This window comes from Theobroma cacao, chromosome 10 (genome assembly GCF_053813885.1).
Source record: "Theobroma cacao isolate CCN51 chromosome 10, ASM5381388v1, whole genome shotgun sequence".
NCBI classification, from domain to species: Eukaryota; Viridiplantae; Streptophyta; class Magnoliopsida; order Malvales; family Malvaceae; genus Theobroma; species Theobroma cacao.
This window is the reverse complement of record NC_142648.1, coordinates 4,140,469-4,154,974: the sequence shown is the minus strand read 5'-3', so window position 1 is coordinate 4,154,974 and position 14,506 is coordinate 4,140,469. Positions and strand designations below refer to the sequence as shown.

The window sequence follows — 14,506 nt, the reverse complement described above, 5'->3', positions numbered from 1 at the left end:
TTCTGGGAGGCGGAGAAACCGTTTTTGTTTTTCGGGTCACCATCCCTTGAGAGATCCCGGCCGGCGGGACCTCTCTTTTACCTCTTTCCATCTTCGTTTTCCGATAAAAAGTAAAAAAAAGAAATTTAGAAAAAAAGTTTCCTTTAGAATCTGCTGGATCTTTCTCTAAGAAAATAGTCAGGGTTAGGGTTTTAGGTGTTTCTTTTTAACTAGTAAAAGCTATGTCTGGTCTCCATCGGTCTTCGAGTGCGCCACTGAAGAACGGCCTTCCTCCTCAAGAGCTCCTCGATGATCTTTGCAGGTTTCACTTTTCTGCTTGTTGCCCGAGAATTTGGTGTTAAGTTTGCAGTGATTTTTTGGATTTATTTTGACTGGTGCTATGGTTTTCTATAGTAAAAAAACTGAATTCTGTTGTAAGATTGTTAAACTTGGTTAAAAAATGGATCTTTGACTTATTAGGTCGTGATTTTTCTGATATTGCTTGTTTCAAAATGTGTTTTCGAAGGTCTTTAGCGTGATTAGTAGTGTGGCATGGAGGTTATTATGCAAATTATACTTAACCATATTCATGTATATTGTATAGGGATTCTTAATAGCATTGCTATCGAGCTTGTTAGAATTGAGTTAGTATAGGGTTTAAATTCAATAATGCTTAGACTTTGAATCATGATTTAAGTATCATCCATCCAAGTATCACAGAATTGAATTTTTCGACCAAATGATTCTTGGACAAGTTGTATCAGCTGGTTTTTCATTTAGATGTCTTTTTTTTTTTTTTTTTGCAATATCTGATCAAACCAGCTAGAGGTAATGAGGAAATTGATTGTGTTGCTAGGAAATTTATTTTTTAAAAGTTTCTCTGATATGATTTGATTGAGGACCGATAGTCTGTTTGTATGATACTATTCTCTAAAGGCTTCTTTTTTTTTTCCAAATGAGTTATCATTAAAGTGTTATGACAGAAGCAGTCTCTCTCTCTCTCTCTAGTTCTTCCATTTTGTTTCCCTATTTCTGTGTTTTTCCGTAGATCCTATCTAAAGCATACTTTCAATAATTTTGCTGCAGTCGGTTTGTTTTAAATGTGCCGAAAGAGGACCAACAGTCATTTGAGAGAATTCTCTTCCTTGTGGAGTATGCACATTGGTTCTACGAGGACAATACAGTGGAAAAAAACCCATCGCTGAAGTCATTAAGTCTGAAAGAGTTCACCTCTTTATGTATCCTATATTTGATGCATCTTTGTTGTTGTGATTTGTTGCTATCACTATCCCGATGGCTGATTTGTTAAATATTCACAGTTGATTTCAACTCCATGACTTTTTTTTTTTAATTGTTCAAACCTCTTTTCATCTTAAATAATCATAGCTTTTTACATTAAAGTATTGATTCAAAATAAAAACAAAATGTTTTGGCATCATCTTGTTTCGCAGCTTGGTTTATGAAAAAGGTTACATCTAGACACTAGTCACTAGTCAAGTTGAAGCCAGTTGTGTAACAACTTTTTTTATGTGCATTCTTTGATGCGATTAATGATTAAATGTTTAATTGTTAACATGGTGAAGGTTCTTTTGCCTATACTTAAAGATCAAAGATGTGGGTTCTCTTTTTCCATTTTTGTCTGCCAATTATTGTCTATTGATTATGTTATTTAATTTCACTTTGCTTGAATTTCTGAAATAACATTTTTATATAAGACCTTGGAGTTTTTTGCTTGGATGCTGACTTCTTCCTTAATGTTGCAACTAAATAGGATGAAGGTTGTTTGTCATAAGAATCAAATTGTTTCTTTTGGAAAAAAAGAAAAAGCATATAAGTTAATGTTGATGTCTGGTTTTGATGTAATGATCGCAAAAGTTTGGAATTCTATTTCATGGAATCTATACCATTAGAAAAAGTAAAACTCTATTTTATAACATAGAGTTGGATTATTAGCCTATAACTTTTTTCTGTCCCTGAAGAGGATGACCTCTGATTCCATCTTGTTTTCCTCTTGGAATTGAAGATTAGATGTTACACTATTAAGTGCAGTATAAGTCAAGATCCTTTTTGACATGACATTTGATTTTATTTTTAGAAGACTATCTTTGTAGGCATTGTATTAGTTCTGTACTTTTTCTTGTTTTCCTGTCATCAATATTATCCATTTCCTTAATGTGTTGCAGTGTTTAACAACTGCGATGTTTTAAGGCCTTATGTTGCTCATATAGATGATATCTTTAAGGATTTCACCGATTACAAGGTTCGTGTTCCTGTAACAGGGGCAATTATTTTGGATGAAACATGTGAACGGGTGAGTCTTTTACTTGCAAGTTAGAAACAAGAAGAGTCTTTTGTCCTTTTCATGTTTTCAATTTTGAGTGAATGTTACTTTTTGTCCCTCTCTGGTTTCCACTTTGACAAGCTAGCTTCATGGTAGTTGTGTACTTGACTTTAACGCTAATACACTTTGCTATTCTTGTATTCATGCTTAAGAATGGAAATTTCGCTCCTGTTTAGTTTATAAATCTGGCTAATTCACTCTGTTTCCCCATAATCTCAATCTCTTGATATGTTTGTCAGAGATTTTGTGTTATTGCATCCATACTTCTTGGGTCTTTTCATTCAAATGTTATTTTCCAATTGATGGGGCTTCAAATTAAAGCTATTTATTGCATTTCAGGATGTTAAATTCAAGATGTATAACATTTGCCAGGATTATCATATATGTTGAAGTAAAGTGTTAAGCTTTCCATTCTACTAGTGTCTTTACTTTGTGTTTATTGCTGCAATTAATAGTGCATCCTAGTGAAGGGATGGAAAGGGACTAGCTGGAGCTTCCCACGTGGGAAAAAGAACAAAGATGAGGAAGACCATGCATGTGCCATACGAGAAGTAAGCTTATTTTTCGTGCAAGTTTCTTGCACATTCAACTTATCTGTATTTTAGGGCTTCTCCACAAATTTTTGTCCATAAGCAGATGTCTAATGATTCAATGGTAATTATGCTTTATTACTGGTGACCAATTTTGTGTGAAGGATTGGAAACTGATTCCTAATAGATCAGATCACAAATGTATCTCCTTTGACCAGTGGTTAGCCTTTTGCACTCAAGATGGATCTATTCAGTATTGTTTGTGTTCTTCTTTCGGATAGTAGTAATTAGACTCTACTAGCTAATGCAGTTGGCTAGAGAGTCTAAGCTTACTTCATAATGATTTTGCTTTCTAGTTGTGAGTGACATGGGTGAGGAAGAAATGTAGAATGTTTGTTAGTTTATTAACTAGCTTTCCTTCAGTTGTTCATTGACTCCTCGAAAGCAAAAACTAGAGAAGGGTTGCCAATCTTCTATTGGACCTTTCATTAAACTTTATCTGTGGCATGGAGCATTATTGTAATTTACTCATTACATGTTTTCCTTCTAATTTGGAAATTGATGGTTCCTAAAAGAGATAAGTCCAGTTTCTGATAATGAGGGAATTCAAATGATTGCTGATTACTTTGGGAGTTCTTTGTCTCCCATTACTCTGTTTTCTTTCCTCCATCTCTGATTATTGATGTATTGTCTATGGAAATACAGGTGTTAGAAGAAACAGGCTTTGATGTTTCAGAGCTCCTAAACAAAGATGAATACATTGAAGTAATATTTGGGCAGCAGAGGGTGCGGCTCTACATAATTGCTGGTGTTAAGGATGATACTGCCTTTGCCCCGCTTACAAAAAAGGAGATTAGTGTATGTGGTTCTTTCATTGATAAGTGCAATTTACTTGTTCATAACACTAACGGCCTGATAGAAGTACTATTTTAAGCAACCCTTCTGTATGTAGTTGCAGTTTTTCTTGCAACTTAAAAGCCTATATTATATCTAATTGGTTTATGTTTAGTTACTTTAGTATGCTCAATTCTCAAATAATTCACATCTGGGCTGTTTTTGGCAAATTCAATATACAATGAACTTCAGACATTTTGCATTGCCTGTTTTTACTTGGTCTTTCTCTGCCAATGGAAATGAAGAAAATTAAAAGGGACCTTCACAAACTGACACTCTCATCCACAGTTGTCAAGAATTGCGCACTGCTCTTATTATGTGTGTGCATGTGTTTTTTTTCCTTCTTTATAAGCTCTGTTGTCTGCTTCAAATAGAACATTGCTGGCTTGGAAACACAAGGCAGAATTGCTATATTGATTTAATTAATGCATTGTTCGATAATGAATTTTGATAAATTTGATATAGAGTAAAAGCAAATATGGTAGTAGCATACTTGATATTTGTTCTTCTACTTTTTTTTCTGTTTTGAAAAAAAAAAATTGTATTCAAGATATCATAGAAGGTACTTAACAAGGGTAACTTCAAAATATTTTTAGAAAATAGGGTTACAAGCTCGATAGATATTCTTTTAGTAGCAAACAGTTGAATCCTTTTTCTTTTGCTAAAATAAAGATGCTTTTTCTATATTGGAAATGGTTGGGGTAAGTGCTCTTTATTAGACGGTGGTGTGTGGCACTAACCAATTGGGGCATGGCTATAGCCCCAGCACAGTACAAAGTTTCCTTCCTTCGCTATTAGGAAGTAAGATGTAAAAGCTGTAACCGAAAATTTTTCCCTTGAATTTTTTGCTTTTAGAATTAAAAGGCCATAAGTTAAGTTTGTCAGATTATGATAGTAACTTTCTTTTTTCATGTTAAGCAACGGTAGATTGTACTTGGATCTCATGGGTACAACAATCAGAAATTTAGATCCAACTATAGACAAATTATCTCCTATCTAGGAAAATGACCTGCAGCATAATCGTTTTTTCAAATAGGTACTTGATTTGTGCTTTTTCTCTTGGTTTTTATGGCCTGCATAGCATGTTCGTCTGTTTTTGCCAAGTGATGGAGATGATGTCTAAGACCTTGTATCTCTTAGAAAGCAGTAATGTTGATGGCTAGCTGCTATTATCTGATTGCAGGAAATTGCATGGCACCGGCTTGATGATCTTCAGCCAGCAACCAATGAAGTGATATCTCGTGGGATCACAGGCCTAAAGCTTTATATGGTGGCCCCCTTTTTAGCGTGAGTATTTTGTTATTACATTATGATTAATTTTCAAGTGCCTTTACATTGTTGGCTAAATCTGCACATATATGATGTCTTTGTGCAGGTCTTTAAAATCATGGATTGTAAAGCATCCGCCCCCTATAGCTCCAAGACCGGATTTGCCTCTTAAAGGTTTTCCCTCTCCTATATTTTGGAAGACAATTTGTTATAGTATTAGGTTTATGTAAACCTTATAAATGGCAGAGGAAAAAAAGGGAGAAAAAAGGAAAAGGAGTTGGGTGAGGAAGGCAGTGTTGTGAAAATTGGACCAGACCAGCCAATTTGATTGTTTGAACCGGAAATTGGTCAATTTTCTGGTTAGGAACATACTTTTGGCGGAAAGGTCGCAAACTGTTTAAACTCGATGCAATCAAAATTGAATTGCTCAGTTAAGCCTGGTTGAACCAGTTCTGGTTCATTAAAATTGACCTTAAAATGCTTTTTATCTTCTTAAAATCTTTAGTAAATGTGAGGTTTGAAACATTGCCCTTGGTCGATCAAAACACAAAACCATCGAGCGAGATGCAAAATGATGTCAACATACAATGTATTTAGTATGTAATTTATCAACAGAAATTTGTGGGTCAAACCACTAATTGAAGTGGTTAGACTGGGAGCCCCTGGTGTGGGTCGCTATATGGAGAGGTTTTGGAAACCACCAGAGAAGAGAGATTTGACTGTCTAAAACTGGTGATGTATGTCTTCGTGCATGTATTATACTCAGATTGAGTAAGAAATAGTTGAGTTTATCTTTGGAGAAATTTAGTCTTCTATAATGTCTACATAAAGCCATAACTTGAAGCAAGTAGAATATTAACTCTATATTTGGATCTCCAGCATTGCTTTTGTTAGTAGAGGGATAATGAGTGAAGAGCTGAAACCTTTAACATGATCATAGCTGTCCTGAAGCTAGCATCAGCAGCATGTTGTTGGATTTTTGTTAACTTTTTTTTTTTTGGACTATGGTCTAAATTAATGACCCCAACTTTGGGTGATGAATTAAATTTACCACTCATATTAGAATTGGTGCAATTTTATCACTGTACTTTCTAATTGGTTTAAGAATGTTGAGAGCTTAGGATATTTATAAAATAGTCCTTCATTTTCTAATTGAATATTCTATTAAAGTTAACTTTTGAACATTTTTTTAATCATATTAAAAAGTACAGTTGTAAAATTGCATCTATTCAAATATGAGTAGTAAATTTGATCCATCACTTCAAGTAGAGTGGTAAATTTAAACTTAATCATTTTTTTTTTTTTGCTATGACCTGTGTGTTGGTTGGGAAAGAAGGCTGACATTATATTGTAAAACTGAACTGTGCTTAAAGTGTGCAAGTTTTGAATTTGAACTAATAATTTATAAAAAATAGCATAATATTTATGGTGTCGAGGCAATTTATTAAAAACATGAATAAAAGCTCAAGCCTTGTACATTTGGTTTGGTTTGCTTTTAAGTGCTACACTTTGTCATTAATTATCTCAATTTGTGATTTTGCATTTTGGAAATATCTCCTGCTACCTTTGACCCTATGAAGATTCAGGTACGATGGAAATGTGTGTATTCTGATGAGTTGCTTTTTTTATTCTTGTCAAGGGATTTGTGTGTGGAAAGCAAAGAACAGTTCTACAGGAAGCAACTCAATGATTGTGGAAAGCCAATCTAATAAGCTTGTGACTGATGCTAACCCACCTAACATTGGTCCTGGAAAGAGCTTCAGAAACTTTAGATTTGACACTGCTGCAATATTAAGAGCATTGGAAGCTGGCTTTTCTGCTTGAAGATCAGACCAAGGCCTTTTCGTGACATGTTTTCTGTTCACATAGCTGGGACTGCTTGGTTAGTTGCTAGAACTTCATCTGTAAAACAAACAGCATTGTTGCCTCAACAGGTTGTATATTCTTGTGTCAGATTCAGATGTTCAGGTTTGTTTGACATGTAAATTCTGTACAGAAAATCCTTTGTGGCAACGAATGCAGTTCTTGTTGATTGTTCTGTTAGTTAAACTGGTGAAATATAGTCCCTTTTTATGCTAACAGCCCCATGACTAAACGTTGCTCACTCTGTTGATTTTTGTTATCTACTGTTGTATTTCTCTGTTCTTATTGGTATCGTTTGCCTCTGCAGTAGCGATCCCAGATTTTTATTAGAACTGCTTGTTTGGCGCTGAGTAAACCACACTAGTGCTTGTCTGTCTTTCCTAGGCATCTGCAAGCAAAATGACCTGTATTTCTTTGTGAAAATCTATAAAATCTGTTCGAAGATTCTGTTAAAATTTGTATACGATGATTGCCTCTTTGACCCGAGGTCTGCTATTTCATTCAGCTTCCTGATGATTGGTATGCAAACTCCTAGTTTTAATATGCATTTTGGGAAGTTGCTTTGGAAAAAGCTTTGTACCTAGCATTCTCATGAGAAAAAGAAGGAACTAGCATATGGTTGATATAGTAGACTGATAGATGGGTAGAGGTGATGAGTCAACAAAGTTTCACAACATAACCACATCATTGAAAAGAGTGAAGAGAAAAATGAGTATGGGTTTTCCTTGAATTCTGGGTTTCGGTGCTTTTCGTGCCATTATTACAGCTAAGCATGCAGTGGTGTATGATTGCAGGTTTTGATTGGACCACCATGAAAGATAAACTTCCACAGCTGGATATGGTGAAGGCTTAGAACTGAAAAACGGCTATATATATGAAAAAGTGGTCCTGAGAAATGAAATTGATGTGCATTTATTAGTGGATACGATTCCTGGTGTATACTATGGGCTTTGCTTTTTGTCCATAACCATTCAAATCAGCAATATTATCATTCATCATCAACTCAACATCTACATCTGGACTTCTTGTTTAACTCACTATAAATCACATGGATTATTCTTGTCCACATCCCCTTTAGAGCCCTTTCCCTATCTTGTTCTTGTAGCACTTTCACTCATTTTTTAAAATTTAAATGCCCAAAAATCAAACTACAATTATTTTACTCTCATTTTCTCTGAATGCATTAAATTTTATCACATTAACTATCAGTATGTTAATTAACATGAAAAGGTGATTTGTTAACCAAACCCAATTTAAATAAGTAATTGATATCGAACATTAGAATTGAGAAATGATTCTTTTAAATACTTTCAACTTTTTTCCTACCACGATCTTAAAATTATTTGACACACTTCATTTTTCTAGATAGTTAAAATAAGAGTTTTGAATTTGAAATCCGAACGTATAGTCACTTATAATTTATAAGTTAATTGACAAGACAAAAACGATAGAGAACATATAATTTATATATATAATTGAGTTCTTGAGATAACGATCTTATTTAAATTAATTTCATGTGATAATAAGTGACGAGATCAAAAGAGAGATTAGATTTCCCCTTTTTTTCTTTTTTTGGCCTTTTTGTGTTTTAACCTTGCTCAACTGCAAATTGGAGCTGAAAAACATACAAACAACAAAGAGGACAATTACAGATGAGAATTTCCGACAAGCAAAGGCCTAACAGCCACTCAACAAAAAAACAAACAAAACCCAAAAAAAAAAAAAAATCCTTGATTCTTTCCTTTTAGATAAGAATTGAGAGGCCCTGATCTTGTTCCAGTACTGAAACCCTACAAAATTTTGTTCGGCCTTGTAGAGTGTGAGAAAAAGAGTGGTCCTCTTCCTGATTCTTGAGCCCTGACAGTGGCTCGTCGGCTTCATTTCCATGTTGGGATTCTTTCTCTCTCTCTCCTTAAAACCCCAAACTCCCTTTCCATTCCATTTCTGTGTTTTGTTTTCCTTTTTCTTCAAACATGTGCAAAAACTTTAATCAAGGGTCATGAATTTTGGGTATCTGATTTTCAACATGTCACATCCAAATTTCTTCTCCTGTAACGTATATGCTTACCATCACAAAGAGTTTGAAACATATTGTTAAAAGGTCATGTAATTTTTGGGAATGTGACCGTTTGAATGCTCCACGATTCTTCGTTTTCTTCCTTTGTTTTTTCAACTTTACACGTCATCTTTAATGATTTTTTTGTTCTGATACATAAATAGACAAGGTGATTAATTTGAAATATCGTCGATTCACACAAAATGTCAAGACTTTGATATCAAGTATTCTGTTATACAACAAATAACTAAATTAATAATACTTAGAGAAATTTAGATAACCCAAGAGCCACGTACCTATAGAAATTAACATATTGAAAATGTGAGCATCAAATATTCAAATTTCTTTCTCATAACGCATTTGCTTACAACGGTAATTTGGAAAAAAAATTCATGGTTTTGATTTCTTGGGAATTCACCATTTTGGGTGGTCAATGAATTAACAAATATATCAACGCTCTTCTCTAAAATATCTTTTGTGTATCTCTTGTCTACGTGTCCAAGTGCCGAGTACCGACCACGGTTCGGAAAACCTAGTCGTAACTCAATTTGCCCTTTAACCCACTTTAATCGAATTATTATGAACTTATTCTCTTTTTTTTTATTTCTTTTTCTATTGTAACACGGGATAGTGTCTCACACTTATTATTGTTGAAAATATCTATTAATAAAACAATTCAAGCTGTTTTATTTGAAATCTCGAATTTTATTTTCCATTGAAAAGAAAAAGATTCAAATGTTTTTAAGTTATACATAGTTTCCATTTGCAAAAAGGATTTAAATTGTTCTAGAGGAGTAAAACTTTGATTTTATTAAACCACTGAAAATAAAATAAAAAGTAATTATTCCTTGTATCTTTATGGTTATTTAGAAACATGAAAACTGGTTTATTGAGAACAAAAAATCAAATTAAGCTTAGCAGCTGGATGGCGGGAATTGATGAGAATAAGGAACATGGGATTCAAATGTTCAAGAATTTTAGAACTTGAAAAAAAATAGAAAATTAAGTATAATTTTTTTAGAAAAATATAAAGCGATAATTGTTCTATAGCCCTGAAAATATATATATGCTTATCTTGTGACTATGAACAAATTTGTAGGTAATTATTAAATTAGAAATACCTAATATGGAATCTTCAATATTTGCATTTTGTTATTACAAATATTTTATTTCATGTGATAAAAATGATTATTATGTAAATCATTAAAGAAACCTTTTCAAATGACAAGTTAATTAAAACTATGCCATATAATTAGTGTTCTTCATATCTAATTGTTTTGTAGATATTTATAAAACCTAGGTGTGATAATTTTGTTACAATTCATTAATACAATACAAGAATAAATGAGTTTTTTTTTTAATTGAGGAAGAAGAGATTCGAACATTACTCTTTAGGTAAGAAAATAATACACTTATCAATGAGTCAAATGCTCGAATGTACAAAAATAAATGAGTTTGAGTTTTGCATAATTGTATTCCTATCACATCATGTTAACTCATTTACAATAGGACAATATTCATGTCTCACGTGAGTTGACTTGCCTAATTATATGCGACGCATTTATACATATTCACATTTCTCAGCTGATTAGCTCATTGAAACTCATTTATTTAATTATTAATATTTAAAATATATAAAGTAATTTATTGTTGTATTCATATAAGTTAACCGTATCATGTTATGTCTAAATAAATGGATCGTACCTTGTTATTTATTTACTTTACACATTACAATTATGATAAAAAAAACAGCAATCAAAACCCTTGTAATTCTTTATATATTGAAGCAAAATATCTCATATTTAACTTAAGGGTACCTACCTTTGAAAGGATTTATGTAGGAAATTCGAATCCCGGCTTCTCTTACAGATCATACCAAGAAAAAGAAATAGAATTAAAAATGAAAAGGATAACTTGACCTGAGAGGCCAACACTTAGGGTTAAATTAAACAATCAAGCAAAATTAGCTCCAGTTAAGTATAGATATGTGAATTTTCTAAAGTCCAATGCTACGGCCACCGACCCCCGAATGTAGGCTTAGAAGGCAAGTGGGAGAAAATGAGACTTTGGGCTATGTCTGGGCAGGTGGTACGATTGCAGCAGCACGAGAAATTCGGCTATGGAAATTTGGTGGTGCCCTCACTCTAAATCACTATTGGCCTCACATTGAGTGCTTTGGTGACTTAGAATTCATTAGAGGGTCCAATTGGGTTCATGGTCGGCTCTTCATTGTCTCTTTAATAATTAATAAATACAACATTCTTTTGGTCCTTCATTTTTGTTTAAATAATGATATTATGTATAAATAATATAAATTTATAAATTTATGATTACATAAAAAATTTAAAATAAATTAATTATCCAATTCTCGTAAGTTATGACGAGACGTGTTGTATCTCATATGCAAGAGTTCGGTATTTGAGATTAGTGTTAATTAAGGAGAGGTTATGATTAAGACGGGAATCTAAGACTTCTCACTTTCAGCACAAACAGATGAATCAATTGAATCAATTTTTTATTGTTATAGTAATTATTTATTCGACAACAATTAATTACACAAAATTAGATTAGTATTATGTGCATTAGATAATGTGAAACGATTTTTTTTGTGTTTCTCATGTGAGTTTTAAAATTTTGATTCCAACTAATTTCTTTTGATGCATTAATTTCTATCATGTGATATGAATTTTGATCCTTATTTTTGAAGTAATTGGTGTGTGTGTGTGTATATATATATATGTAGCATCGAGTGATCCAAATTCCAAGTAGGAATGTTAGGTGATATATTGTTTGGAAAAAGCTTGATCATTTCCCCTTTGTTTTCTAATTAGGTTAGCTAGTAGACATATAAATTGCATTAAAAAATCATTAAAAAATAATTTTTCTACATATATACTTGAAATTGTAATGTTAATATAATTAGGTATAAAGGTTAGTTTATTGGGACAAGACAACCAAAATCTAAGCACATAATCAATATCAGAAGATACTTATTTATATATAAAAAATATTGGAATTGAGTGATTAAGTTTGGTTACCAAAAACGAAATTAGGTTGCTAATTATCTGTCATGCAATCATAGCAATTACAAGAAAACACAAAGATCTTTCAAAATAATTATTAATTAGGTGCATATGATCTCTTCTTCAACATAAGCATGCACTTGGACAAATGATTTCATGCCTTACTCAGCCCATTATCTCAATAATACTAATCACTACCAAATCAACATTTCTGGCTTAAATCAATTATTTTCTAAAAAAGAAATCAAATCATTATTATTATTATTATTATTATTATTATTATGATTTTACAAGCAATAGCTTGATTGGTTGTAACATCAACTCGTCGGGCTTGTTGCCATGAGAAGTGTTTTGTTTTGTGATTTTTGTTGAAAGTGGAAGGAATTTGAGACATGTTCAAAACCCATATTTCATAGGTCATGATTAATGTTTGAGGAAATGCATGTACATTTTAGTATTAAAAAACAATTGTAGTTTCTTGTCCACTAGGTGTTGTGTCCAGTAATCATGCAAATTTGATCTTTGGACAAGATATGGCATATCATACTTTCGGTTCATGCGAACTTATTAGGGTTTCTTTTTTACTTTATCATAATAACATGAATCCATCCAAGATTCAGCCTTAACAAGTATTTTTAATTCAACAATAATTTATTTTGTGGGATCCATATGAATTTCACATGGAAAGAAATGAGACAAAATGTTTTAAAAAGTTTCTTAACTATTTTTAAAAAATATAAATAAGCTCTTAATATTCTATTGCGTTTAAATACAATTTTTATATTTTTATTTTAAATCAAGTAAATTTTTATGATTAATAATTGATTAATTATTATTAATCAAAATATCACTTGTCAGTTTTTTATATCATATACGCCGACGTAACAGTAACATAAAAAGTGAAAAATATCATATGACTGTATCAGTATATCATATTAGTATCCACTATGACATGTCAACATGAATGTCAGCACCATGTAAAAGAAAATGACAAATGATATTTTCACTAACAACAATTATTCGATTACTAATCATTAATGCTCATTTGATCTAAAATAAAAATATAAAAATTTAATTGAATGTAATAAAAAAATAAAACTTACTTAAAGTTTTCTAAATAATCAAGAATCATTTTAGATATTATATAAAAAAGTCATAAATTTTACATGATAATGCAAAAGATATGCATATATATTATTACTTTTTTCATGTCTTACACCACATTTTAATAGTTATAATTTGAGATTTCATTTAAAAAATATAATTACAAATATTGAGACAAGAGAAATTATAATTGTAATATTTACTTATATTATATCATTATTTATATTTTTTTCTATTACAAATTTCGAATCATTTAACACATCTGTATTAAAAGTTGTGATTAATTTGTTTCCTTTCCTTTTGTCCACCTCATTGTAGATGTAGCCAGTTAGGACACAATCAAGTTGAAATGATTAGAAACAGAGAATCAAATCGAAGATCAAGCAACTTAAAAGGGTTTTGGGGATTAAGCCTCATAAGGTTGTCATCACTTGGCTCTTCCATGCACGTCCACAATGGATTAGAATATATATATATATGAGGAAAGGAAACATTTTGGTCTTGATTTGGATAATGTTTTTGCTCACTCCCATGCCTTTGTCTTTTCAATAATCCCAAAGTCATTCACATGAAAATAATAATAATAATAATATATACAAGTTTTACAAAGTTTACAAGTAGATAATTATAAATAATATAGAAGCGGATTGGTAGGACGTGACGGCGATCACCTCTTCAATAATTAATTTTTGTGCGAATTAAATTATTGATTAGATTTATAATTTTATATAATTACCTTTTAGATATTATTTATATAAAATCTTAAATCCGTCGTTATCTATGAACATAATCAAATGATTAAATCGTTTCAAATAAAAATAGTAAAGATAATTATCTTATAAATAAAGAGAAAAATTTTATATCTTATGTTAAATTTTGATTAAGATACTAACATTTTACATGTTACAATAACATGAAGGGTAAGATCCAAGTCATCCAACAAAACCTAGAGGGATGCCAATGCCTTTATAAAGCTAATTTCATTTTTAAAAGGCCAACATGTATTAGAAAATGGTTTAATTCCTCCAACTTTTACCTTTGTTTTTTCTCCTTCATATTCCATTTTTTCCCTAGAATCCAAAGGGAAGCAAGAGTTTAGATTGGATTCCCCTCTTTTCTTTTCCTTTTTTTTAAATTTATTAATAAAAAAGGTGTGGTTTACTTTTAAAGATAAAAAAAAAATGGTAGCTTAATAAAAGGTGGTTTAGGACAAGCTAATTCGGGGTCACATTCAATGGGCTTCCACGTGCTTGTAGCGGTTGCTTAGCTGGCTCACCGACCAATGACAAATGTCTTTCTGTCAATTGTGAGACCCACTTTCTTCTGGGATCTTCAAGGGTTTTCCAAAGTTTAGTTCCAATTTTTTTTTTTGTTGAAAATTTTAATTTATTTATGTGATGCTAATGACCCAAATAGAAAACCACCCAAAGAGCAAAAAGCAAAAAAA

At 31.8% G+C, this 14,506-nt stretch overlaps 1 protein-coding gene across 1 annotated transcript; it reads left to right on the top strand.

Annotated features, from left to right (window-relative positions):
* Nucleotides 1-7,092, top strand: DCP2 (decapping 2). Its single transcript, XM_018129470.2, has 8 exons — nt 1-301; nt 1,066-1,217; nt 2,163-2,290; nt 2,776-2,871; nt 3,556-3,708; nt 4,928-5,031; nt 5,120-5,187; nt 6,653-7,092. Exons 1-8 carry the CDS (start codon nt 222-224, stop codon nt 6,835-6,837), a joined length of 966 nt encoding a protein of 321 aa, XP_017984959.1. The 5' UTR covers nt 1-221; the 3' UTR covers nt 6,838-7,092.
* Nucleotides 7,093-14,506: the final 7,414 nt, after the last annotated feature.

Excerpts from the sequence above, each read along its gene's own strand:
- DCP2 (XM_018129470.2), top strand. The coding sequence starts at position 222 with ATGTCTGGTCTCCATCGGTCTTCGAGTGCGCCACTGAAGAACGGCCTT. Across the intron at positions 302-1,065 it reads CTCCTCGATGATCTTTGCAG|TCGGTTTGTTTTAAATGTGC; the intron begins GTTTCACTTTTC and ends ATTTTGCTGCAG. Across the intron at positions 1,218-2,162 it reads GAAAGAGTTCACCTCTTTAT|TGTTTAACAACTGCGATGTT; the intron begins GTATCCTATATT and ends AATGTGTTGCAG.